General features: G+C 42.4%; 1 protein-coding gene across 6 annotated transcripts in view; it reads left to right on the top strand.

The window, feature by feature from the left end:
• LOC120791595 (mitogen-activated protein kinase kinase kinase kinase 5-like) overlaps positions 1–25,912 on the top strand; it is a 39,265-nt gene extending 13,353 nt beyond the window's left edge. For 4 of the 6 annotated variants that reach the window (XM_040130077.1, XM_040130076.1, XM_040130074.1 and 1 more), the window contains 31 exons: positions 6,407–6,464; positions 7,899–7,989; positions 8,077–8,141; positions 8,984–9,039; positions 9,279–9,326; positions 9,771–9,813; positions 10,435–10,507; positions 11,049–11,180; positions 13,192–13,254; positions 13,620–13,701; positions 14,380–14,496; positions 14,797–14,878; positions 15,487–15,539; positions 16,443–16,489; positions 16,570–16,614; positions 16,918–16,938; positions 17,030–17,069; positions 17,697–17,847; positions 18,513–18,598; positions 18,997–19,038; positions 19,742–19,820; positions 19,932–20,008; positions 20,380–20,440; positions 21,140–21,242; positions 21,383–21,441; positions 21,791–21,894; positions 22,771–22,948; positions 23,203–23,271; positions 23,828–23,920; positions 24,008–24,134; positions 25,180–25,912. In XM_040130077.1, the coding sequence (XP_039986011.1) occupies positions 6,455–6,464; positions 7,899–7,989; positions 8,077–8,141; positions 8,984–9,039; positions 9,279–9,326; positions 9,771–9,813; positions 10,435–10,507; positions 11,049–11,180; positions 13,192–13,254; positions 13,620–13,701; positions 14,380–14,496; positions 14,797–14,878; positions 15,487–15,539; positions 16,443–16,489; positions 16,570–16,614; positions 16,918–16,938; positions 17,030–17,069; positions 17,697–17,847; positions 18,513–18,598; positions 18,997–19,038; positions 19,742–19,820; positions 19,932–20,008; positions 20,380–20,440; positions 21,140–21,242; positions 21,383–21,441; positions 21,791–21,894; positions 22,771–22,948; positions 23,203–23,271; positions 23,828–23,920; positions 24,008–24,134; positions 25,180–25,276 (2,394 nt within the window). In that variant the 5' untranslated portion in view covers positions 6,407–6,454 and the 3' untranslated portion in view covers positions 25,277–25,912. The remainder of the gene's footprint in view (positions 1–6,406; positions 6,465–7,898; positions 7,990–8,076; positions 8,142–8,983; positions 9,040–9,278; positions 9,327–9,770; positions 9,814–10,434; positions 10,508–11,048; positions 11,181–13,191; positions 13,255–13,619; positions 13,702–14,379; positions 14,497–14,796; positions 14,879–15,486; positions 15,540–16,442; positions 16,490–16,569; positions 16,615–16,917; positions 16,939–17,029; positions 17,070–17,696; positions 17,848–18,512; positions 18,599–18,996; positions 19,039–19,741; positions 19,821–19,931; positions 20,009–20,379; positions 20,441–21,139; positions 21,243–21,382; positions 21,442–21,790; positions 21,895–22,770; positions 22,949–23,202; positions 23,272–23,827; positions 23,921–24,007; positions 24,135–25,179) is intronic. The other 2 variants (XM_040130072.1, XM_040130073.1) reach the window with 2 other exon arrangements.
• Positions 25,913–25,957: the final 45 nt, after the last annotated feature.

Below are 25,957 nucleotides of genomic sequence, written 5' to 3'. Positions count from 1 at the left end.
TTTTGACGCCTAGGAGTTCAAAAGAGGTCGTGCCATGTTGATTCATACTTTGGTTTACTCACTGACTGCTGAGTCAAAAATGCTCCTCCCCATCTATACATTTTAGATATTAATGTTTGCTTTTATTGACGTTTGATGATTCCTTTTTACGTCAAAGCTGAGCAAACAGTGTAAATATGTGTAACGGATTGTTTAGTGACAGAGTTTGGGAATTGAGTCAGACTCGAACTCTGCATCTGACCATGTCAGGGTCTTCCTCTCCTTACAGTAAAAGCCTGACTCTCCTCATCTGACGTGGCTTGCGCTGCTAAGCTGCAGTTGGGGTTGCTGCTCAACATGGTGCAACTCTAGTTTCAGGCCTGTAGCCTCAAAGAAGTTGTGGGCTGCACCTGGTGTGTGTGCAACCTCAGAACCAAAATGAAGAAGTGAGATAAATGAGGAGCGGGCTACATGCGAAATCTGCCTGCATAGCCGAGTTAACTGTGTCAAGTTTCTGCTGAAACAGTGTGGTTTTGTGTGTTTGTCTGCGTGTGTGTGTTACACTGAAATGTGCTTTCAATTTTCTTTAGAGTTGATTTATCTTTAACCCAAAAAAGAGGAAGAGAGATCATTTATGATGCAGGGAAAATCAAACTAATTGTAGCCAAATACCAGCCCATAACTGGCGTGTGTTTGTGCGAGAGCGTGCTTTAGTACTTTGTGAGAGCAAATGTTATCTTATCTTAGTTACCCACAGTCTAATGAGATGATAAATTATCAGTTGAATATCTGTGTATTCCTACAAAGGTCCCTGGTGTGTTCAGCTAAAATCTAGTGATTGGATGTGCCCGGACTTCCTTTAGCTAAATATAGACAAAACTGAATTGTCCTTGGTGCGAAAGGAGAAAAATTGACTCCCTGTCTTTGACTGGTAAGAACCAAGTAAGAAATGTTTGTGTTATCATTCACTCAGAGCTAAACGCTTTAACGTCCACATCAACTTAACAGCAAGTCTGCATACTATCATCTTAAAACATTGCAAGTATCAGAGGATCCATATCCAGGCATTAAACTTTTTATTTTTCCTGGCAGGTTAGACCTCCGTGATATTTTCTTCCCTGAGGTGTCGATCGAAAGCTTCGGCTCATTCAGAACGCGGCTGCTGGAGTCCTAACAAAGACAAAGAAAAGTAAATACATCCCACCAGTTCACAGGTCGCTGCGCAAGGCTTCCATCATCTAGCATGTGAACCCTCTCCGCCTCTTCGGTCACAGCAGTCTGCGAACTTTTGCCGGAGTCCAAACCAAACACAGAGAAGCGGCATTTAGTCGTCCGAGCTGGAACAAAATTCAAAAGAAAACGTGACTTTCTGTGACTTTGATTACCTTTAAATCCACCTTAAAAACTATACTGTTCTCTACCACTTTTTAGCATCAGCCTCCTCGTATTTACGTCTTTATCTATATATTGTGTTTGTGATGAATGAAAGGCCTCTGAGTATGACATGCGCTATTCAAAAAAACCTGCCTTAGCACACAGACTGTAAACAGGGTGGAACAGCTGCTCTCCAAAAAGTACAATATTACCCTCTGAAATGCGGTGGAACAGAAGTATAGAGTATGATATAATGGAAATACTCGAGCTAAGTGCAAGGACGTCAAAACTGCACTGAGGTACAGGCTAAACATTTCATTCATGTACCTCTTTATCAATCACATAGAGATTCAACTGATATGTTTTTCAGTAAGACAGCAGGAATTAGGCAAAATGTATTCCTTTGAAAAAAAGGAGTAAGATGTAGAAAAACCTAGAAGCTCGGAGGCTTTTGTGTATTTCTGTGCTGGTGGTTAGGAGGTGGGTTATGGTAAGGATTGTGGAAATGTGTGCAGTTTACGATATAACCCACCTTGCCCTGTGTTTGTTATTATTAAACTGGCAAGATCATTTTCAATTTTTTTTAATCCAACCTTGCTGAAACAGAAAAGAGGACAAAGCTCAGCATTCTTTAAAGTGAATGCGTTGCGATGCAGTTACCAGTCCGTCCTTTTCACTTCAACCACTTTCTCCCCGGGACCTTTCATATCAATATGTCACATGTCAGTGATTTATAGTTAGAGGAAGTAAGCAGGGTCTGCTTCTTCATTTTCCTTCATCTTCTGAGGTGTGTCTGAGGATTGTAAGCGAGATTAAACCTTCTGCTTTTCATTGGCTTCAGCGACGAATCCCGGTATCATGATGTTGCGTATTATCGGGCTTTGTGTAAGTGTGCGTTTGGCATCACAGAGGTCAGTGAAAGGAAACGCCGCCCCGTGTTATTGATCACAGGAAACTAGCGAACTCACACGTAAAGATGGAAATGTTGCCGGGCCAGCGCCGCGGCCCCTCCCGTGACGTCCGACCCATGTGCATGTGTTTGGTTGTTTACTGATCGCTCCTCGGGTGTTTTTCCTCTCAGTGACATCTCTGACACACACTAACACCCAGACGCAGACCCCTGTGATTGAATGGAGTTTCCATTTGTCCCCGTTGCTTTGATTGTACTTTCAACATGCCTTTCAGACACTGGCTGCCTTTGTCTGTGTCTACTGTACTTCACAGACACGGTATGACTGGTCAGGTTCCACTGCTTCTCAGAAGATAATTACTGTACCTGCTATGAAACTCTTGTGTGCCTCAGTCTTAACTAGAAATGTTGTGTAATAATGTCCAACACGGTACTGTAATCTGCTCTCGAACGGTAAGAATGACTACATTTTTGTAGAAACACATTTCACAGACGACATACGACTGTTCTTAAGTCTGGTGCGGCTTACAGCCTCCACTGGTCTTCGGACACACAGAGGAAAAGCACCCTGTGTCTAGAGATGTGCAAAACTCTCTTGTACAGATGTTGTGTTCTGGACATGAACACTACGATGCACAATGGAGAGATTACATCTCAGAAGCCAAACTAGGCATGCCGTGGGAAACACATTTGCATCATTTAACAGCATGATGTGATATTTTTGATGCTGACTTGGTTGCCTGTAATTTAAAGGAGTCACTTGAAGTCCTAAAGCTGGAGAAAAAGAAGACCCAGACTTTTAGCTGCATTTATTTGCGTTTAATTTGTTTCTTTGCGTTCTGAGCTCACACAAGCAAAGTGTACGTAAAGAACTGTAAAGCATTCAAAGTAGAGACGTGACTGACGAAGGTCAGTTCATTTGAATCACGAAATGACCTGTATCTCCGCAGGCCCGGACTGGGCCCTGGGTGCGCGCTGAGAATTCCAGCGTTAGAAATGCAAAACGAAGTGGGTAAATCGACGCAAAAGCAACAGTGGGCAGCAGTTGAAATAAAGACCGTCAGCACAAGGGAAATAGAAACGGTGGAGGTGATGGAAGGAGAAAAAGAACTGGAGGAAAGCGAAGCTAACTGCTGCAAAATTAGACATGTGCTCGTAAAATACATACTCGTCCTCAGCGCGTCATAATATCAAGACTACTCTTCCGTAGTTGGTTCTTAGAAAACTGGTAAATGGCCTCAACACTTAATCATGGTCTGTAGGAAAGCAGGAGATGTGCACGCTTGGAAAATAATATCGAGTGACCGGAGCTACAAATTACAGTATATTCACTTATCGATATATATAATTACAGCATATCTATGAAATTTTATTCCTGGAGCCTTAATTATGAAAGTGCCATCGACTAACACTTCAAACCGAGGCTGTTTTTTTTTAGTTTTTTTTTTTTAACCTTTTTAGATGTTGCCGAAGCAGTTTTTGTGTGTAGTAATCAAACATGAAGCTACGGTGCAGGTATAAACAGTCAACGGGAAAGAAGTAGTGGAGATTGGCCTGGGCTGATGTCAGATTCCTGCCCAGAATTCTTCTGCCAGTCTGGCCCCGTTTTTCTGTTGAACTCTAGTTTTAGATATTATCTGGCTCTCAACGGCCCAAAGTCTCGTTCCTCTCCAGGAACGATTACTCTGGCTAATCTACAGACCTGATTGTTTTCAAAGGGACTTTTGCAGTTGAAAGTAGCTCCAAAGAAAGCGCCGCACAATGAGGTCAGTGTTTTGTCCTGAGTAATAGGGACATTGTTTCTGGAAATATGTGACTTTGTCTGACCCTTTGAGATCGTTGTGAAAGGGTAGCGTTAGGCTTTGGTCAGGGTTAAATAAGGACTGCTGAAAACCAAAAGCTCTCTCACAAACGTAAGCTAGTTGTTTATGACCATCCTCCGCTGCGACCACAACACCCTGACTTTTCCACTGTGCCATTTCAGAGTCAAACTCAAAGGAAGACTTTTGGGTTGAGCCACAGAGCACCGCCGAGATTAAAATATCTCCGGCTGTGAAGTGTCAGCTTCCATTACAGTTGATTTGCCTGTGATTTTTGTTTTCCGACAAGATGAGCGTGACGTTTTGACAGTGGCAGCGGCCGCCGCCTGCTTCTCTAGTCGTGTCTTTAGAAAGTTGTCTGTTTCTCGTTTAATTAGCATCTGAAGACATCCTTCTCTTGAAGTGCTAATGACATCCTGCTCATTCCATGAAATTTGATGGCAACAAACCGGTTTTGTTACAGTACTTTAGTGGCAAAGTGAGCGTGAAAGACACATGTAACTGTAAATATTATACATTATCTGGCGGTTTATCCTTTGATAGCAGTCCTAGCTCTGTGCTCCCGGCTCGCGGAAGGCACCGGGCTTTCAACTTTGCTGTCACTCTTGAGCTTTTGACACAAATTATCCACGTGTCGTCCCCTCCCTGAGGCAGGGGAGTTTCCATCGTCAGTGTATACTACCTGTTCTGCGCTCACTGAGCAAGTACACACATAGCTGTATTCTATTTCAGGAGTGACAAAATGTGGATGGGTATTTCCTCCAAGAGAAATGGGTGGGCTGAGAGTTGTGTCATATCTAAACTACAGTCAGAAAGGCCTATATTCAGGACGCCATCTTCTCCTCTCACTGGGTTTATTCTTCAACATAATTTATCTGCCGGCAAGCTAGCACTGTTTTTCTGCTTTTTTGTTTGTTCTTTTCATTCCGCCTCCATCTCTGGTGCTCAGTGCTGTGGTGCGTCCTCACTGACCAGCTGTCAGTCGAACAGTGTGGGTGGGGACTGTGAAGTCTTTTCCCTTCCATTTTCTGCTGATGAAGTTGATGACTTTCTTTAGTTAGTGCAACTGTCTTTGTTTTTGAGTCATTGTGCCTCTCGCTGCTCAAGCTAATACCAGGTTATTCTCCTGTTTATCTCAAGATGTGTCCGAAATGATGCATTTCAAATTTTAATTTTTTTTTGCAAAGCGGGAGTAGGATGAATCAGCATTGCAATAGGTCGCACCGGTCTCCGGCTGAGAGAATGAACATTTAAACGGAAACATTTTGTGACTTTGACATAAAGTACGATGAACAAAGGAAAATAACTCGTCAGCAAGATGATGGAGGGTAAAGCGCGAGGAGTCACCAGCCAAGCTGCAAACTCTCCGAAGCCGATTTTAAACATAACCAGTGTCTTAACGACTGAAACTTGAACCACAACCATCACCTCACTACAGACAAAAGATCAAATTTTCACATTTCGACGATGAGTGAAAAAATGCCTGTCGTGATCCAACCACGCAAAAAATAAAGGTACATGGATTATAATGGAACCTGCCCACCGCTATTTGGTACAGTGGAACCTATTGCGAGTCTGTTCATGATATGAAAACACATTCGTGGCATACAAGTTTATTATTGTCATGTTTATTTGTTCTTATCTCTCATCGTTGTGTTGTTGTGTGTTTTGTTTAAGATACGGCCGATAATTTTAAGTGTCTTCAGGCCCCCTTTGATAATAAAAAGAAGTGCCTCTGCCACAGTACGTTTAGCACACTTTGAACGTTCATGTAGCTTTAACCTGCTTTCAGTAAGGAAATCTAAATTTACTTTATGTCAGCTTTACTCTCTAAGGACGTCTCTCAGCTAAATTCTGTTTAGGCTTGATCCAATATCTTTATGGTCTTTTAAATGATAGTATACAACTACTAAAGGGGTAAAGTACAGAAAATACTGTCAACTTGGACCCAATTAGAAGATATTTGTGTGTAAAGGAAGTTATCTTTATGGTTTCTTTTTATAAATAATGTGGATAAACAAAAGTGAAGTGACTCTGTGTTATCACACTTTTAAAGGTCAGCATGTGCGTGTGTGTTTGCCTGCATGTCTGCAAGTCTGTGTGTGTGTGTGTGTGTCTGAGCGTGAGCTTCCGTACATGTGTTTTTGTGTCTTTAATGCCACAGAGTGATGTGGAGGACTGTTTGTTTCACTCCACTGATCTGGACAGCAAACATGCAAATGAAGCCCTGCTTCTCAGATACACCACATTTACCATGTACCGTCCTCAAATGTCAGTGTAAAAAAAGTTAACCTGTAGGCTTGTTGTGTTTTTGTGCTTTCAGGCCCGTAACAAGCAGAATGGGGAGCTGGCAGCCATTAAGATCATCAAGATGGAGCCAGGTGAGTCTGAGAGTTTCTCCTGTCATTTGGTTTTACCCGAAAATATCACAACTCATGTTCATCTTTGCATTTACCTTAGCTGCATTTTTAGCCACATTCGGACGACGTTTTTCATTTAGTTTGTATAACATTTCTGCAACGTCAGGGCACTGAAAAACAGACCTATAGATTTCCCTCCCCTGGACCAAGTGCATAGTCCCAGCCTCATCTGGTAACAGTCCCCATACTCATTATGATTCCATTACGGGAGCTTTTAACGAAACATTACGCTGCAGTAATTGATTAAAAAGCAGAGCTAGGCACACTCATACCGTGAGGAAGAGAGACAGTCGTCGTTTCCCGCCGTGGTACAGTGACATAAATCCCAAAACTCAAAGCTGTAAAGCACCGACAGAATAACACAGGCTGAGACTGTTACAGTTGCACCTCCAACAGTCTGATTGCACTCACCATGTGTAACCACACGCTGTGATTAGTTTGAATTTGAAAAATAAAACGAGAGACCCCATTGACACATTCAGTGTATCATCTAATTATTAAAGCTGCACCACCATATTTAGATGCTGATTCACTCTGTTCATCTGTTTTAAATTCTGGTTTCAGACATGGTCACGCAAGACAGGGAAACGTAGCTCACTTCTTTAGTTTAAACGTTTGAACCCCGGGTCAGTACAAACTCCAAACGTTGTTCCAAACAGCAGAACTTTATTTTAAGTTCTAGTGGAGATCTCAGAGTTCCCAAGGATGTCCAATGTGCCAGCCTTCATTTTGGAGAGCAACCTTAAAGTGACTCGATGGGGGGAAAAGCTTGTATGGAGGGTTCGGCATAATAAGGACTATCCCAAATCAGACAAGGGGGATTATAGGTGTATGACTAAAGCTTTCTTATACTCACATATACACACATCCGTTAGTTAAAGAGTTTAGCATCTGTTCTATAGTATCTGCTCCTTGTTCCGGGGATGTTTATCTGTATTTTGCAGCAGAGCAGCACATAACACAACAGCTGAGTGAGAACTGCAACTGTCAGTATCTATGGTCACAGATGCTTATGTTGGTGGACATGTCAGAGTTTGTCTGTTTGTTAGCACTGGAAAAGCCCACAGCTGTGTCAGTGACTTCAGGCAGGAGGACGCTTTGTAATGAAGGTGTAGAGGGTAGGGATCAGTTTGTTGGCGGATTTGAAGGATCCTGGATTGGGATGTTTCACATTTTAGAGGCATTTCTCTCTTCCTGCTCTGAAACCTTAACAGACACACACACACAAACACACACACATTGTGCTTAACTGGGCAAGAATATGCAATTGGGGACTGGTTTCGATCTACATGGTAAGTGGTACATGTAATCCCACCGGCTACACCTGTGTTCATACTGTATGTAATGCCCTGAGGATAATTAACGTGCATCTTCTCTCTCTGTCTGGTTCCACAGAGGATGATTTTTCTATCATCCAGCAGGAGATCATCATAGTAAAGAGCTGCAAACATCCCAACATAGTGGCATATTATGGCAGTTACATACGGTAAGCTGTCTGTTCCTGTGTTTACTCTCTCCCTCATGTTAATCATAGGTACAGCAGTTAATCACATATTTCCTCCTCTATCTGCAGAGCTAATAAACTGTGGATCTGTATGGAGTTCTGTGGAGGAGGCTCCCTCCAGGACATCTACCATGGTGAGGGAGTGTGTCTGTGTTTGTGGGGCTACTATTCAAAGAACCTATTATGAGGAAACTGCCTTTACGATTTTATAGATTTTATTTATCCGATGCAAAAGTTCTGTCCGTTTAATTTTTTTCCGATGGATCTACAAACCAATTTCAAGAGAAAACTTTTAGCAGCACGAACACTTACAGTACTTCCAACATGGTCCTTAAGACGGACAAAAAAGATATAACATCTTAAACAGCAAAAGGCAAAACAAATCAATGAACAAAACAACCGAATCCAACTGCCGGCTGGTTTTGACCTGCTCATTCAAGGACGGAGGTTCTGCAAATGGACGACTGAGGTCAGGGGATAGTTCAGCAAAAAGCCTAAACCTAACAGAAGAAAAAAGACTTAATAGTATTACTGCTAGTAACAGCATGTGGGATCCAAAATGTGAGAGGACAGATAAAACATTTCAGTCGCCACCACCACTGTAGAGACACAGGGGCACTGTGACACTGGTACACACTGTTTTACAAGGGTTGCACAGGTAAATAACTTTGCAGTGGACACCGCAGGTGCTATCGTGTTTGTTTTCCAAATGTAGTTAAACCAGACCACAGCTTATCATTCACTGTGGAGTCAGACTTTCTAAACTAAAACGGGTCAATAAAATGTTTTCATATCAAAACATGCATCTTGTGATACGCAAATCAATATTAAAACCAGCATTATGCAACTATATCACTCTTGTAATGAACCGTGGTCACTTAATCTGCTTTTTGACAGTCATGTATTGTACCGTATAGGCTGTAAATGAATTTATTCATATGTTACTATAATATATTATATCAATTGTGTTCCCCAGTGACTGGTCCCCTGTCTGAGCCCCAGATAGCCTACATCTGCAGGGAAATGCTACAGGTAATTGCATACAAATCATTAATTTAGGTTTCATTATTAATAATCTAAAACACCCTAGTGTTGATAATGAGGATTTTAGGCACAAAACCCCTCAGTTCTTTGTCTTCTCTTTATGGATGAGGTGGTTAAGTAGAAGCTTTTATTTCGGTGACAAACTCAGCTGTCAGTTTTATGATGTCTGCTGTGTGTCTGTGTGTGTGTGCGTGCATGCGTGCGTGCGTGCGTGTGTGTGTAACCAGGGCCTGGATTACCTGCATGCACAGAAGAAAATACACAGAGACATCAAGGTGAGCATGTCAGATGTTGTTTGCTTGCATCTTGCATTCATTTGTGGTAAAGGTCAGTACTCTACAGTGAATGGAACTTTCAGATGCTGCTGATAAAACTCGGTTGCTGCGGCAGCAGAGTGTAACACGTAAACAAGAACCTAGCAAACACTGTGCTCGAGGTTGGGCTTTTAACAGCAAAATAATGTTGACATTTTTTCAAATGAAAAACTGCTGGTAGGCAATATTTTGATCTTTTGTCCAGTATCCTAAAATTTGAACGTTTCATGTGAGACAGTTGGAGACATTCCAAGCTCTCGAGACCTCTACAAGTGGAGGAAGCAGATTTGTACTTCCATCTTGTATGGGTTCAGTAAACGATCACTGAGAGGGTAAAGGAGAGTCTTGCTATTGTAAGATGTGTCTGTGGTTGTGCCTGTATTGATGATTATCTTTTGCTTCTAGGGTGCCAATATCCTCCTCAATGATCAGGGCGAGGTCAAGTTGGGTAGGTGGATGTTTGCACTGTGCAGGTGTGGTTAAGATGAATCACTCGCCACAAGAGTTACGACTCAATTAACACATCTCTTTTCTCTCATCCAAACACGGCTGATTTTTTCACATCATTGAAGGACTGGTTGGGCCCCTGCACCGTCTCCATCTGCTCGAGAATTTTTTGTGTGATGGTCTGAATCCAACACTTTAGATTCTGCTACAAAACGTTGCTTCATTCAGCCAAATACACCCTTCTGGCTGTCATGTTAATCCAAAAAGGAATAAATACTGAAGGACCTATTTGAATTTTTCCTCATACATCAAATACACAAACCTTTAAAAACTTCATAAAAATGAATAGCCTTAAAATAAAACTTGGGTTTATGCACTAAAGACAAGTTTCAGCACCTGTTACTTTTGTTCCAGTTGGCAGTAACCTGCTAATACGTTTAAAATGGTACAAATTTAATTTGGATTCAAGGCTTGGCTCACTCAAGATCTGCAGAAAGCTGTCTTGCCAATTTGCAAACCAAAATCAGCAACGTAAAAAGATGAAGCCCTTCAGACATGTCACGTGTCGAATGAATGGCTGCTTCGGTTTTCATTCATATTTTTTGTTTCTTCCGTTGTGTAGCCGACTTTGGGATCTCAGCTCAGATCACAGCCACTCTGTCCCGGCGGATGTCCTTCATCGGGACGCCATATTGGTAAGGACCGCTCTCTCTGCAGCTTTGAATGTCGTCCTGTAAACACCTGAAGCTGAACATTTAGGAACAACATAACTGCAGGTGGCTGTGGGGAGCAAATGTATGTGTCCTCTACTATGCATACAGTAAACTCATAAACAAAGTAATATATAATACCTTATTATATACTGTTTACTGCATGATGACATAACTTTTCAAGCAGCAGTGTATCTGGTGCAAACATATTTTGCAATGACATTGCAAAATATGTTTGCTGCCAGTCAAGCAGTTTCTTCCTTGACTGGCAAGCAGCGACAGAAATTTAAGAGTTATTTACTAACCCAGATCATTTAGAATAATTTTTTTGTCGTCAGTAGCACAGTTGCTTCACTTCATACTAAGCCTCTTCTCCTTTCAACTTTTATTGTTCTTCACGGTAAAGCTACAGTCTGGAGTCAGATCAGCAACGTCTCTGACAAAAAAAGTTGCGGTGCAACTATAGACCCGCTCTGCTCGTCCGCGGTGTTGAAATCAATTGTTGCTGTTCCCCTCCTGTCCTCAGGATGGCGCCAGAGGTGGCAGCCGTGGAGATAAAAGGTGGCTACAATGAACTGTGTGACATCTGGTCTGTGGGCATCACAGCCATAGAGCTGGCAGAGCTGCAGCCACCGCTGTTCGACGTCCACCCGCTGCGGTAAACGCACACTGAAAGCTCATAAGCACCTGTACACGCCTCCGCATACCTACAGATGTATGTAAAAAAAAAAAACATGAGTAAAGACAAGTTGTGACCATGATCAACCATGTGCACTTTGCAGTTACAAATGAGTTCTGTTCATTCATATTTTAGGGCATCACAGAAATGTTAGTTTACTACTCCGTGCAGCTGTTGCCTCGTAACAGCTAAAAGGCTTCGATGTTCCTCTCTGAGTATTTGGGTTTTTCAGACCATCGATGACACTGCTATGTCAAAACCATGCAGTTAACTGCTGCGCGCCCTCTGACCAATCAGAATTAAGCGTTCCCAGTGGCTGTGTCTTTATAGACACACACATACAACTCACACAGGGAGTTCAACTTCTAAATAAGTCTCTCGGAAAAACATTGTGATTATAATGCACATTACACGACCAGTCGGTCCTTCCGCAGGAATAACAGTCAACCAAACCACAGGTACTTTGGATTAAAATTTTTACTTTGCCAGAGAAGATTTATTTCTAACTTAAGGAGCTAAAATGATCACTTACTTCGTTTTGACCACTTCACCATCTGCCGGAAGTGGAGAAACGTAACAGGTTCCCAAGTCGCACGTTATTTTCAAAAATGACTGCCTTTCTAATTACTTTTAACATTGTAATGTCCCATTTAATTTTCACATAAATGACCAATAAAGCCTGGGCCGTGTGGGAGCTCACCTACACCTACACCCACGGCCCCCGCCCCTCACAGACCCTCTGAATAATTTACATTAAACGGTTGGTTCGCCCAAGTGTGTAATGTTTTCTTACTTACCTCTAGCAGAGAGTTTGGATTTCACATGTCCAGGTTTGGAAATAACATCTCTGAGAACTCTGTTGCCTCCCTGGCACGATGGAGGTGAATAGAATTTAATTTGTCTCACTTACTCTGGATGATAAACAGTTTTCAAAGGAACTATTTTGTCAGTAGGAAGTAATTCTACAAAAACTGTTAATAAGGTTGATGTTCATAACAATAGCAGTGAACCTCCTTTTACATTCTCCTGGTGAAGCTCATTGCTGGCAGGTGAAAAGAAGCGGGCAGCACCACTGTGTGTTGCGGAGGTGGAACATACTGTAACTCTCTGCATCTTTGCTGCAGCGACTTGTAGTAAACGGGAAAGTGGACGTTTCAAATTGGGCAGAAAAGGGCAAAAAAAAAAAATTCCAGTCAAAGGGAAGTGGTGATTCATTGGTGCTGAAAGTCATGTTCACATTTATTTATTTTTTGGTCACGTTTTTAATTGGATTTGTGACTTGACTCTGTCCAAGTCGTGCATCCTAGAGTCCACATCTCTGCCACCTCAAACTGCTGTTCAACTAAAGTCAAGACCGCTTGAATTTTCCAGTCGGAGTTCACAAAATTTGAGGTGATGTTATTAATTCACTTAGCTATAGGCTACTGTTACAGTCTTGTTGTGAAGCACAGTGTTTCCTGATCCCGTGGAGGGATTTGAACATATTGATCGATTGCAGGTAGAAAAATTATGCCATAAAAGACCCATAAATATTTTAGGTTTCCTGCCTTTTTCTCTGTCACAGTCACAGAGGCACCAAAAGCACACGGCAGATCTTCTCAAACTGTCTGGAAGCACGTACACGTGTGACACAGGGCAAAACTCATGTTTCCCCTGCATTAGTATGCACACGGACACACACACACACACGCACAGAAAAGCGCTGTATTTATACAGATCCCCACCCATGGTGAGGAAAACGTCAAAGTGTTTCAAGCGCCCACGCGTCCGGCGAGCGGATGTTCATGCACGCAGTCGCCCAGTTACACACGCACCCTTCTCACTTCGCTGAATGAAACGTAACGCACACTGTCCTTATGGTCCAGCCCACAAACTGGATCAGTTATAGGACTGACCAGGCCTGGGCAGATATGTACGCGCCATTCAAGCAAGTGGGTAAACATTCGCAGATTCGTGTTCATTGTTGTCGACTGTGTTTTGTTTCCTGTAGCGTCCTGTTTCTCATGTCCAAGAGCGGCTACCAGCCTCCCAAACTGAAGGACAAGTCTAAATGGTAAATAATAAAGCTACTACATACTATTATATTTTATTGTCTGATCATGGGAGCAACTAGTTCCTATTTATCAATCAGTCTGCTATGATCAGCTCCAGTTTTCTGGTCTGGCGTACATGTTTTGTTAGTGTGTGTTTACACATATGAAATATTTAAATCTGAAAATGTAGAAGAAAAATAAAAGCAAATGCAAAAGTACCTCCTACCGGTGTATTAGTACAAAACTGATAAACACGATCGAAATACAATCAATTATTTATGTCTTTATGTATTTATGAAGAACTGTATGTAGGTTATTATACAGTATCTGTTCTTTTTTCAAGTCTAATGTTACAAAATGCTGCCAAAATATCTTCTGTCTGCAGGTCATCCACATTTTATAACTTTGTCAAGGCCATGTTGGTGAGGAACCCGAAGAAGAGACCCAGCGCCTCCAAGATGCTCTCGGTCAGTACTGCTCACAAACGCTTCATTTAGGTTCAGATAGTCTCATGTCTGCATCAAATTGACCGGTCAGTTGAGCCTAGAAAGACTGACCGGTTGTGAATGTATAAGAGAAGGCAAACTGTCAATTGAAGGGGAGACTACAGATTACAGCTACACCATGTTCTCACCTGGTAGCATGTAGCAACACTGAATTTGCACTAAAACTGATGAACATCGTGGAGCATTTAGCAGCCAGCAGGGTCCGATACATCCCTCAGGAGTTTGCAGAGACCAAAAAGACAAGCCGGATGAATACTGGACTTAAATTCACCAGGTGGTCAGAAACACGACTCCTATTGAAAGCTAACGTTGCTCCCTGACTTCTGGATCTTTAAACGGGCCACTGCTTGTGAACAAGAATGCCATATCAACTTGAAAAGTAATGTCAGTGTTTCGTTCACAACTTGTTTGCTTAGGTTTAAAACAAGAATCGACCACAGCTCAGTTTCCCTTGTGTAAAAACTGACTATCATCCAGTCTCAGCCAGGTTTGAGTCTGTCCTCAGTCTTGGCCTCCAGATGAGCTGGTCTTGACCGGCGCTCTGCTGCTAGCGGTCTTCTGGCTACTTACTGTGTCTGTTCATCTGTACTGATTGTCTCTTTCTCTGTGTCTCCTCTCCACCTCATCGCCTGTCTGCAGCACATGTTTTTGACCCAGCAGTGCCTGAGCCAGGAGCTGACCCTGGACCTGCTGGAGAAGTTCCGCCATCCTGAGAAACTGAGGACCTGCCTGGTGACAGAGGACGAGGAGATGGAGGTCTTAACCAGATTCTTACTGACACTTCATTGGATAAACTGACAGGACGTTCTCGAAAGATGTGAAAAATCTGTTTATGGCCATCATGAATTCCCGTTTAGTCAAAAAATGTATTTAATGCATCATCTTAATCTATTATTTTTTTGATCCCGGGCTTTGGTGGGTCTAATTTGTTTCATATTGGAAATGAACTTTAAAAGGAGTTCGCTGCAAAATAAAATTTGCTAACTGGTGGTCGGTATGTCTATGTCTATTTTAGACTCTGATAGTGTTAACTGTGGGTCTTGTTGTTGATTTAAGGTGGCAGTTCCTGGATCTTTAAGGAGGATCCAGTCTATCAACAAGCACAACCAGGCAGAGAGGACAAACTCTGACATAAGCTGTAAGAAAACACACACTCTCTCACTAAAAGTATTTAATTTTTTAAACCGTTCCATCACATTTTTTTTTTTAAATATTCCCGGCCAGGAACACTTTCCTTTTCAACTCAACTGTTTAGTCATTCGTTATAACAAAACAGGAAGAAAACGAGCTTTAATTTAATAGACGCAAATATCCACTTTTGGAAACAGTACAGAGTATATAGGCAATCTTCAGTCTGTGTAAACAATACAGCACAAAACTAAATAAATCTGCTTATAGCGATAGAAATTCTTATAATACTAAAATTGTTAGTATTTATCTCCATTTAGAGAGAGAGGAAAATATTCCTGTTCCTCATCTTTGTCAATCATTTTCTTGGCCGTCTTCATTAACGTTGCCAGTAGCACCGAAGATGTTTGAATATACCAGGGATCACATCCTTCCCCTCCCCCTGCCGTCTCGGCACATTTGTGTCAGGCCCCTGTTGCTCGCTATTACTCAGCAGACAATGAGGCTGGTGAAGGGATGCCCCTATTTAAGCTTACCTGGATAAGACACTGTTATGACCGCTGGAAAGGTTATGGCATGAAATGTTAATGTGAAATCGTTTTGCTTGCGGTTGCTCAGTGGAACAGATCTACACTCAGAGGCCTGTGAGGAAAGACTCACCAAATGTAACGGTAAGCAAATGACACATTTCATGATACTAAATGATGCGTTTAATTACTATACATCACATAATTACAAGCAACTCACAGCATAAATTGTAAGCATTTATGTGCATACAAACAAAATATACATTACATACAATATAGACACAAATGATGAATATATGTTTTACTGTATGATGAGCATGCACGTGTGAACATACCGTACATGCTTGTAAAAAGTTCATACATACAAACTATACATACATAGATAAAAACCAGTAGTGTATATGTATTACGATGTCCGGCCAAACGTCTGAGACCACGTCTGGGAAACATGCAAACGTATATACTTTGTACATAGTACATACATAAAATATAAAGATACATTACATAAAAGACACACGTAGGACATACAGTACACTGTACACAGGGTACTGACAGGACAGAGCTAGTTTTGTGGCCAGCCTGTTTTTATCCCTGTCGGTATGTCAAAGTAAATATTTTCTGTTTTCACATGGGCGGTACCACAGTTTGTAAAAGTCAACACTGCTCATACTGGGAAAAGCCCACAATAATACACAGAGACCCGTCCCCAAAAACCCCCTTGTGTTATGTCCTGTAAATGTCAACAAGAACGGCAGGACTCATCAGAGGTGAACTTTTCGTGCAGGAATCCCTGTTTGTTTCTCCTTATTTGGAATCTTTCCTAGCATCAGTTTCAGCACACAGCCTAAATTTATCATTAAATTTCTCATAAGCCGAACAAAACTGTTAATTTAACACAACAAATGCATGGTGGGAATCTGGGACTGGTGGGTTCTTTCTTTTCTATTTTCTTCCTCTCAACATCCTTGTTTTATACATCTGTAAACTTCTACTTCTCACTCGTACTCTCTTTTTAAAATATTGGTGATTTCATGTGTTTTTTTACAGTTAAGGCCTTCACTTGGATCGAGCGGCAGTAGCAAGAGTCCAGCGAGGTAACCGGATCACATGGAGTCACATTAAACGCCAGTATCTGAGTGAAATATTTAACCGCTCTTCTCTCTTTGTCTCTCAGGGATGAGGACACAGACTCAGATGATGACTACGATGATGTGGATATGTAAGAAAACATCACCATGTCACCAAATCCATGTTTGACAAAACGCCAAAGCATTTGAGTGACTCATTCCAACACTACTACAGTAGCCTGAATTTCTTTTGAACTGCTATGTCAGGTTCAGAGGCCATTGTATGTTAAAGCTCAGGACCTGAGCCACCTCAGAAATATTTAGTACTGCCTTTGACTTTTTTCCAGCAGTCATTTTCTCACGTTCGTTCGCTTTATCGATCCCATCGATCAGTCCTGTGCAGTAATTTCAGTAGTTTGCTTTGACGCCTTCTCTCTGTCTTTCGTCCACCTCAGCCCTACGATACAAGCCACTAGGTAAGCTGAATGAACACAGACTCACATCTGTATCAACGTGCATTTGCGTCGTTCACACACCAGACTGAACCGACTCTCTCTCTGCCAACAGTTACGTAGCTGATGAGACCCCACCCCCGCTTCCGCCAAAGGTAAAGCCCTGTATTTTAAGCCCAAGCCTTGTCAAAACTGTTTTGGTCATAACATCTATCACATGTTTCACAGTATTTGATTTTATTACATTCGTGCAAAGCCTGAAATTTGAATGCAAGGTGTCAACACTTACTGCCAAATACCGTTCTCCCCTCATGATGATTCATTTTTCAGAGCTTGTGCCACATTTAACAACACATTTCTGAATGAGTGACAATAAAGAATTTTTGAATTTACATTATTTTAGTATTAAATATTAGGTTGCAGGTTATTTGACAATTAATTTGTAGTTTACTTTACTGCAAAATTTCATAACTCTACCCCTGTTTGATGAAAACGATCTCCAGGATCAGGACAGAGGTCAGGATAGGAGTGATTCATACGTGACTGAGTGCCTCTACTCATACAACTGCAGAGGAAGTCACGGCCTCACAGGCTTAGGTGCACATTAGCTACTGATCCCGGAAACATATCAAACCTCCTCCTGCTCTGTCATTTTTCATTGTTTTGAATAAGAACATTAGCCAGTTTATACTATTTAAAGTGTAAATGCTGGAGGCCTTCAATATTTCAGTCGCTTTACCGGAAAACACTGATTCACGTCGGCATGTTTTCCGTGTTTGCAGCCCAAAGTGCGGACCAGCTCAGAGGAGAGCATGGCGGGGGAGGACGACTGGTCGAGGAAATCCGGCTCGCTGTACGCCCCCTCCCTTCTAAGGACCTCCAGTGGGACGCACGTCCGACCTACGCCCCAACCACGGGCCTCGCGACACTCAGGTGAGCTGCCTCACCTTCGTACTGTACTGAAGGGGCACGGCGATCGCAGCAGCAGCTGAAGGAGTAAATCACCCACATGCCCCATATAGCAGGGAACTTGAATAGGTTTTTACTTTTGTGCAATATTTACAGTGTTTCCTCAATAACAGCAAGCATTAAAGAAAAGCTGATTAAGTGAAGCCTTATATTTTTAATATTGGTTGATCCTCAACCAACAGAAAATAAGTTCCCCAGCACTGAGCATTGTAGTTTCACTATAAACACGGTGCTGTAATAATGCTCAAACACCCAGACTGATACATGGTTTAGAACAAAAGGTGTACATGTGCTCTATTCCATATTCCTCGTAGAAGTTTAAGGTACCGAACTGACTAACTGATCCTAAGGCACTCAGGACAGCACTGCAGCGTATTTAAACCAGAATTCAAGACTGCGCTTTCAAAACCAGGAAATATTTCAGGAGTTAGTTCGTCCAGTTTCCTCCTCGGCCATCACCCTCACACACACATCTACTGAGTAGATAAAAGCGACTAACAATCAATCCTGGAAATAGTTTTTAGCTACTGCGGGAGACTTTTCAACTATCGAAGAACTTTTTCATTTGAATGCAGTGTAAATCACACCGTTTTTCTTATTGTGTGTTTATGTGTGTGTGTGTGGTCCAGACCCTGTGTCCTTATCTGTCCAGTTTAACGACAATCCTCCTGAGCTCCCTCCTAAAGGCATTCGCAGACGGCAACCCCCATCAAAGGTAGAAGATAAAACTTGAGAAGTTATTTACTGTATTCTTCCTTTTTCTTTTTATTTGTACATTGCACCGCTGCGCCGGAGAGCGCCTGTTCACAACCTACTATCATAAGTGTTGGGTAGGAAATATCCCCACAAGACGCAGAAATTGTTAAAATAAGAACAAATGAGCGTCTTTGAGAAAGTAGAGATGAAATTCAGTGATCAGTGCAGGTGTAACAGGAATGAAATGTTCAGTTTATGGTTGGGTTTTTAGAGACTTTAATATTCAGCTGTAGTTATTGAAGGCAAATGAGCCAGATGTCCCCCCCCCCAATTCCCTTTTCAACCAGCCACATCTTCTCTCCTCCTTCACTATGCGTCCTGGAGCACTCATCATCGAGTTTTCCTTTTTGTTCTCAGGACCTTGCTGAGTGTGTCAACCCCATCATAAAGAAACCTCCTGTGAGTTTCTGTCGCTCTGCCAGAAGTTCTCCTCCCTTCATATCCACTCCACTGCTGGGTGTCTGAGATGTGGGCTTCTGTTTGCTGTTGTCAGACTGTTGCACATGTGTGTATAGTGTCTTACCCAGGGGAAGCAGCTATTTAGATTCAGCGGGCTCCGTATGTATCATGATATCTCGAGTTCGAGTTTATGAGTTCGGGTCTTGAAGTTCTGACATCAGCATCAAAAATTCAAAAAGCCCCAGCAGATACAGCTGTTGTGTAATTTCAATCTTTGTACATATTAAAACCCAGATGTTTTTTTAAAAATAATTTTGATGACTTTTATCAATATTATTATTGTGTTTACATTGTAATTATGTTTTCTTACTATTTTTTATATAATAATAATAAAATAATGATAATAATCATGAAGTAAAATTCAAAGATCACATTTTGTAGCGTATATTGTGTGTGTTGTATCATTTCCTTCTGTGACTCCTTGTCAGCATGTGGTCTTAAAGCTGATTATAACCTCAGTTATATCACCTCATTGACCTTTACCATTAAGACATCGATCATTTTCCAGGAGTACTGTAGGTGTTTATCTGTATATAAAGCAGATAAGTACAAATTCATGTAGTGGCTTGAAGTTGTCTCACTGATACAAACGACTGTAGAGAGGACGCAATGAACAATTTCATGTCCTCCCCTCTCTTTCCAGGTCTACTTTAAAAAGGTCTTCCATGGCTGCCCTCTTAAAATAAACTGTTCCACCACCTGGGAAAACCCAGCCACCAAAGGTTGTATCACGGAATAAAGCACGCTGTGAATTCTCTGCCCTCGGTCATATTTTCTTAACAAACTTCAGCTTTATCTGTCTGACCAGTCTGTGTCTCCTCTCTGTACCTCAGACCAGCATCTGATCCTGGGGGCAGAGGAAGGGATCTACACCCTTAACCTTAACAGCTCAGAGACCACGATGGAGCTGGTAGGATCTTTTTATCTTTATTACCGAGCTACGTCTGTTTTTTACAGACTCAGGGTTGTAAACAACAGTTGGGTTGCGAGGAGAATGTAGTGAGCCCCAGGATTGTTCGAGCAAAACTCTGGGTGCTGGTGTAGTTGGTAATGTCATTTTGGCCGGATTTTTGGCTTCTGAGGTTGTTCTGATGCAAATACCCAAACAAACAACTGGAGATGAGTCTGAGAGACTAAAATACTCAAAATAAGTCACACTTGAGCAGAAAAGTTTGCACGAAAGACAAAAAGAACTTGAAAGGCCATTAAAAGGCTTTTGAAAGAGACACTAGAGCCATAAGGAAGCAGTGAATGAATGGGTGTCTTCTCTTTCTCTTTCAGTTGTATCCCGGGAAGTGTACCTGGGTCTACACCATTAATAATGTCCTCATGTCCGTATCAGGTAAATTGAACAAATGATTAGAATTGGACCCTCATTCAGCTGTGTGTCTCTCTTGCCTGGGGGCTTCCTGAAAGGAGACAAGATGCTTAGAGGTCTCACTGGAATTTAAAGAACATATTGAGGAGCTGCCAACAAAGCAGGGGACACGTTTCAGTTGCCACGTCAAAGGATTTCTGACTCACTCTTTCTTCTGTGACTCTTGATGCATTTGCTATCTGGCTTACCAACAGTAGCCATCTTAAAAAACAAATGAAGAAACTGCTAATGCTTCAATGAACCCTTTAAATGTCTGTCTCTTTTTACCTCACTGTGGTGGCTGTAACAAGTTTATTCTTTCATAATTTCTTTAAAATTCAACAGACTGTAGTTTTAGCTACGCAAACATTTCCAGGTGGCACTTGCAAACGTTAGTGGTTGGAGACGGAGTCAGAGTTATTCAGGGTATACGTAAGCAATCATATTAGTGTTCCTTGGTACACCGTATTATTCAAGGAGTTCGACAGTCAGCATTAATGCTACTAAAACTGGGCAGTCAGGTCAGGTGTCCTGGGGAATCTAAACTGGCCGTAGTTAGGAATGTGAGTGTTTTGTGTGTCTACCTGTGTCACTGCAGCCATCACCCTGTGATGCCCTCCGAGACTCAACAGCATGAGTCGAATCGGACTAACTTTCACACTGCGTCTGATGCTGTATTTACAGGTAAATCGTTGCAGCTTCACTCCCATTCACTGAAGGAGTTGTATGAGCAGGCTCGGAAAGACCAGAGGATGGTTGCCTTGCCCACTCACAGACTGTTACCTAGGTAAAACTGGACTCTTGCTGTATTTCATTTTCTGTCTCTCTCTCGCTCTCTCGCTCTCGTTTGGTTTGAAAAGTTTCTCATAAAGCTTAACCACATCTGCTCGTGCCAATTAAAAACTGAATCATCTATTTTATCTTCAGGAAATACGCAGTGACGTGTAAAATACCTGATACGAAAGGCTGCAAGACCTGCTCAGTTGGTGAGACCAAATACTGCACAAAAAAAAGTCATGATTTTTCTGTCTTTGCAGAGGTTATTCTTCTTATACATGTTAAATCTAGGCATCAATTCCCTGAAGTGAAATAGTGCGTGTGTGTGTGTTTAGATGTAGTTTAGATAGTTGGTGTGGCGGAAACATTTCCACATTTCTTTTCTTCTACGCTTCTCTGGATCCCTTTAAATGGCCATTGGCCATCTGAAACCAAAATAGCTGCACGCTAGTTTGAGAGTTTAAACGAAGAGATTCCTAGAGTTTCCAATACAGTGGACAGTTTCACAGTGGTGAGAGAGAAAACCGCCTTTAGCTTGTATTCTGTCGCCTCCTGTAGCAGGTAGCATGAAGCGAGGCTGTGTGTTCCTGTGCTGCGCTCTGGAGTCCAGCGTGGTGCTGCTGCAGTGGTACGAGCCCATGCACAAGTTCATGCTCATTAAGGTATGTGTATAAAACCTTGGATTATTAAAACAAAAAACAAAAAACATTTTGCACTGTAATGTTTCAGTCCTCAGGAATGCAAAAGTGAACCAGTTTTTCTCGGTCAATCACTGACATCTGTGTACATATTAGTAAGGAAGTGTGGCTGTCAGAGCTGCTTCTGTAGAGTCAAAAAAAAGAGAGAGATTTCTCAACCCAGAGGTTTCTGAGGTTTTATTTGACATCAGCGTCAATGTGGCGGAAAAAATGCAGAAGCAACACACAAACGGACAAAGGTCCGTGAAATGTAACAAGCATGGTGTGTATTATTCCATCACAATGTGCCAAAAATGCATTTTTGTGTATGACTATACCAGAAGCCCAGCCTTTCTCCATATATTAAAAGACTGAGCAAAACGGAATAACACACTGTGATGAAGGGAGAACCCTGGACGTGATATACAGGATATACACTGTTAAAATACAACAGAAAATATCTGCAAACTGAGGTGATGTACGGTGCGATGCCAAGGACCTGACTCTGTTACCTGACTGTCTTTCGGTTCTTACCTTTTTTATTGGACTGTTAACACTGACAGCAGCTGATAAAATGACTGCTGCCAGGGAAATGAAGCATTTTATGTTCACCATTAAATTTACGAGTTGGCTTCAGACCGCTGACCGTAAAGTGCTTATGGTTTTGAAAATAGACTCATGGATCCCCCCTGTCGTACACCACGCCGTGGCTAAAACGTTGCAGGTCTAAGTGTCCTTAATCGAAAATCGTAACCTTGTCGCTTTGTTAGCTGCCCTACGTGAGATGAAAAAAACCACAGCTAAATTCAGGGACAATTAAAAGGAGATGAGACTCACAGCTTTGCTCTTTCATGCTTGCAGCATTTTGATTTCCCCCTGCCCAACCCTCTGCGTGTGTTTGAGATGGTTGTGGCGCCGCAGCAGGAGTACCCGCTGGTGTGCATCGGTGTGTCTCGGGGGCCCAGCCCCAGCCTGCCAGTCACTGTAGAATACATGAACCTCAACTCCAACACATCCTGGTTCACCAGCTCTGGCCTGGGTAGGTCGATTACTGCATTATTACGAATATCATAAAGACTTTAGAATACAAGGAGCTACGAACTCAACATCATGGTGTGAATTCCCAGCCAACTTTCTGCATTTTACATTTTACACTGTTGTTTTTCTTGCTGTTGATGATGGTGTTGCGTCGTCTGTGTTTGTCTGTGTGTGTGTGTGTGTGTGTGTGTGTGTGTGTGTGTGTGTGTGTGTGTGTGTGTGTGTGTGTGTGTGTGTGTGCGTGTGTTCCTACAGAGAAACCTTGCCCAGACGTAGTGCAAGTAAACCAGTTGGACAGTAGCTCTCTGCTCGTCCTCTTAGAAAGTAAGCAATAAAAGTCTCTTTTAACATCTGTCATTAATATTTAAGGGCTGACAATAAAGAATATTTTTCATACATTATACAGAGATACACATAACAACACAAATATTCGTTCATCATCAGACACTCCGATACATCCACATCACTACATCAACAAAGGCCTCAAAAATACCACAGAGCTGAACTGACACCTTTTTGTCACACTGAACGTTATCAGCTTAACAAAGAGACCTTGAGTTGCATGAGACTGTACAGGTGTTCGTGTTACTGTGTCCTAACATATCGGAGATAACACCCACCCTGGTATGGCACAGTATATCGTGGTATTATGACACTGTGTCTCTTATGGTATTACTAGGTTGAATTTTTTTGTAGCAGTTTTTCTCGCATAAAGGTACAAATAACCACAAAAAATGTGCAGTTTTGCAGGACAGTGGGATGGGAAATACCAAAACAAAATAGAAGTCTACATTATGTTTTGTCTATGCTCTATCTACTTCCATATTTTCACACTGTTGAAGCTGGTTATATTCCGACACTATGCCTCTCTGCCCCACAGGGTCAGTACATATAGTTGATCTGAAGGGGGAGCTGAAGGGCAACAGGCCTCTGACACATGAGACCACCTTCTCCCATGATGTAGAGTCTATAGGTGAGAACAACCACTGACAAAACCAGTGACGGTTGATTTTGTAGGTGATTCGAGCTCGGCATTGACTCCGTCCCTCTGTCTGTCTAGTGTATTTTGAGGGCACGCTGTTGGCAGTGTGGCGTCACGGCTGGCAGAGGAGGGGACAAGGTTTCATTGAGCTGCTGGAGGAAAGCACTGACCCCAGGAAGATCTACAGGCTGGTGCAGTCAGACAGGTACAGTGTGTCTTCACTCGCGGCTGTGGTGTCAATCTCTGCTGGTTTACGTTTCTGCAGGTGACGCTCAGTTTCTGTTTATTACCAACAATCGGGAAATGTAAAAACACATCACTCCGTAAGTGGAAGAGAATTTTTCCAAATAGACTAGTTTTCGGAGCCCCCGAGTTTAACAAGAAGAGTCTACGGCCATGCCAGGAGCTCTTTGAGGCTGTACTTACACAGACCACTTATAAACCAAAGTAGTGGACAAGCAGACACGTTGAGCTGATGATGGTGCCAGATGTTAAATCAGAGGCTCGCCAATGTTTTGTAATTTTTCCTGACGGGGACGTGAGTGTTGCTACTGAATTTCACGGCAGTCCGTCCGATAGTTGATGAGATATTTCGCTAGAAGCCCAAATTATATACCTCAATTTGGTGCCAGAGGAAAAGTCGGAGGATCGCCAGGGTCAACCGGATTCATCCTCTGAGGACCGTGAATGTCTGTACAAAATTTCACAAAATTTCACGGACATCCAGCTAATAGTTGTTGAGCTATTCCAGTCTGGACCAAAGCGATGGACCCACTGAGTGACCGAAACGGCCGTCTCTAGAGTCAGCGCAGCTGCCGTGGCTAAAACACAAAGTTAAGTTCCTCACTAGGAAAGATCAGTGCTTTGCTTTGCTTTGATCTGATGGATTTTTCTGACATCACACATGTTGGCCTTTAGTACTGAGGAGCTGCCTAATGTGATAAACAGTTGTCTGGTTTCCAACCTAGATGTAACCAAAAAGACTGTTTTGTGTCTGTTTTTAACATCGAGGTTTCCCCTGAGGTAACTCTTAGGAATTATATGGGAGTTCAACTTTGAATGTGAAAAAATGAGGATAAATTCCGGATTTGCACCTTGGAGAGAAAAAATTACGTGACCCCCGTCCATTCAAAACTTACATCAGAGTCACATGGTGTATCCCATAAATGTGCCCCCATTAAGATTTTCATTGAGTTTGGGCAGGTTCAAATCCGTGCTTGACATCCTCTGACCTTTTCGCGCCACTGCAGGATGGTCATTTTGGAGACGCGTCAAACTGAGGACCAGTCGGGGCTGTCCACCCTGTCCGTCCTGGAAATCGCTGAGAACTACGTCATGCTGTCCTGACTCCCCTGTGCAGCTGGCACAGGGCGTCATGGGATACCCCCGACTCCACTTCTGTGTGAACGCCTCTACCCAGGACTCGCAGCATTCAACGGGCAGAGAATGGACAATTGGGCACCAACATTTGGGTCTGTCACCAACCGTCCTCATTAACTTTGACAGGCATGGATGTGTCACTGCCACAGTATTTTATTTTCTACAGGGAGAGGAATGTCAGGAGGATGTGAGGGCAGGATGTTGCATACTGACCTGAGCTGATTGATGTGTTGTAGCCTTTATCCCTCAATCTGGGGGAGTATGCTCTTATTTATGCTAATTTCTACTTGGTTTGTGAGGATGCAGAACAATCTCTAAAATCCCGACGGCTGAGAAAATCCTAAATCAACAGTGAAGGAAGGTCCTCTTCTAACACTAAAGAGGAGTATCCACTTTCTTTTTCCACAGTATTGTCGATCACAGACGCAGCTGCCTGCAGGGACAGAAAATAAATGGCTTTTCAAAGATGCCACACACAAGCATAAAGGACTGGAGCGTAGCAGCACCGCTGTCGCTTGTTTTGTAACCTGAGTTCGTATGTCAGTGTTGGATCGAAGACACGCACTTCTTACTGCCGTTAGCCTACACTGTAATAAAGTTAATCAACACAAGACGAGGTGGACTTTATTGATCTTGGAGGGGGCATGG

The sequence above is a fragment of the Xiphias gladius genome, chromosome 7 (genome assembly GCF_016859285.1).
Source record: "Xiphias gladius isolate SHS-SW01 ecotype Sanya breed wild chromosome 7, ASM1685928v1, whole genome shotgun sequence".
Taxonomy (NCBI): Eukaryota; Metazoa; Chordata; class Actinopteri; order Istiophoriformes; family Xiphiidae; genus Xiphias; species Xiphias gladius.
The sequence above is the reverse complement of the archived record's forward strand: the minus strand, read 5'-3'. Positions and strand labels throughout refer to the sequence as shown.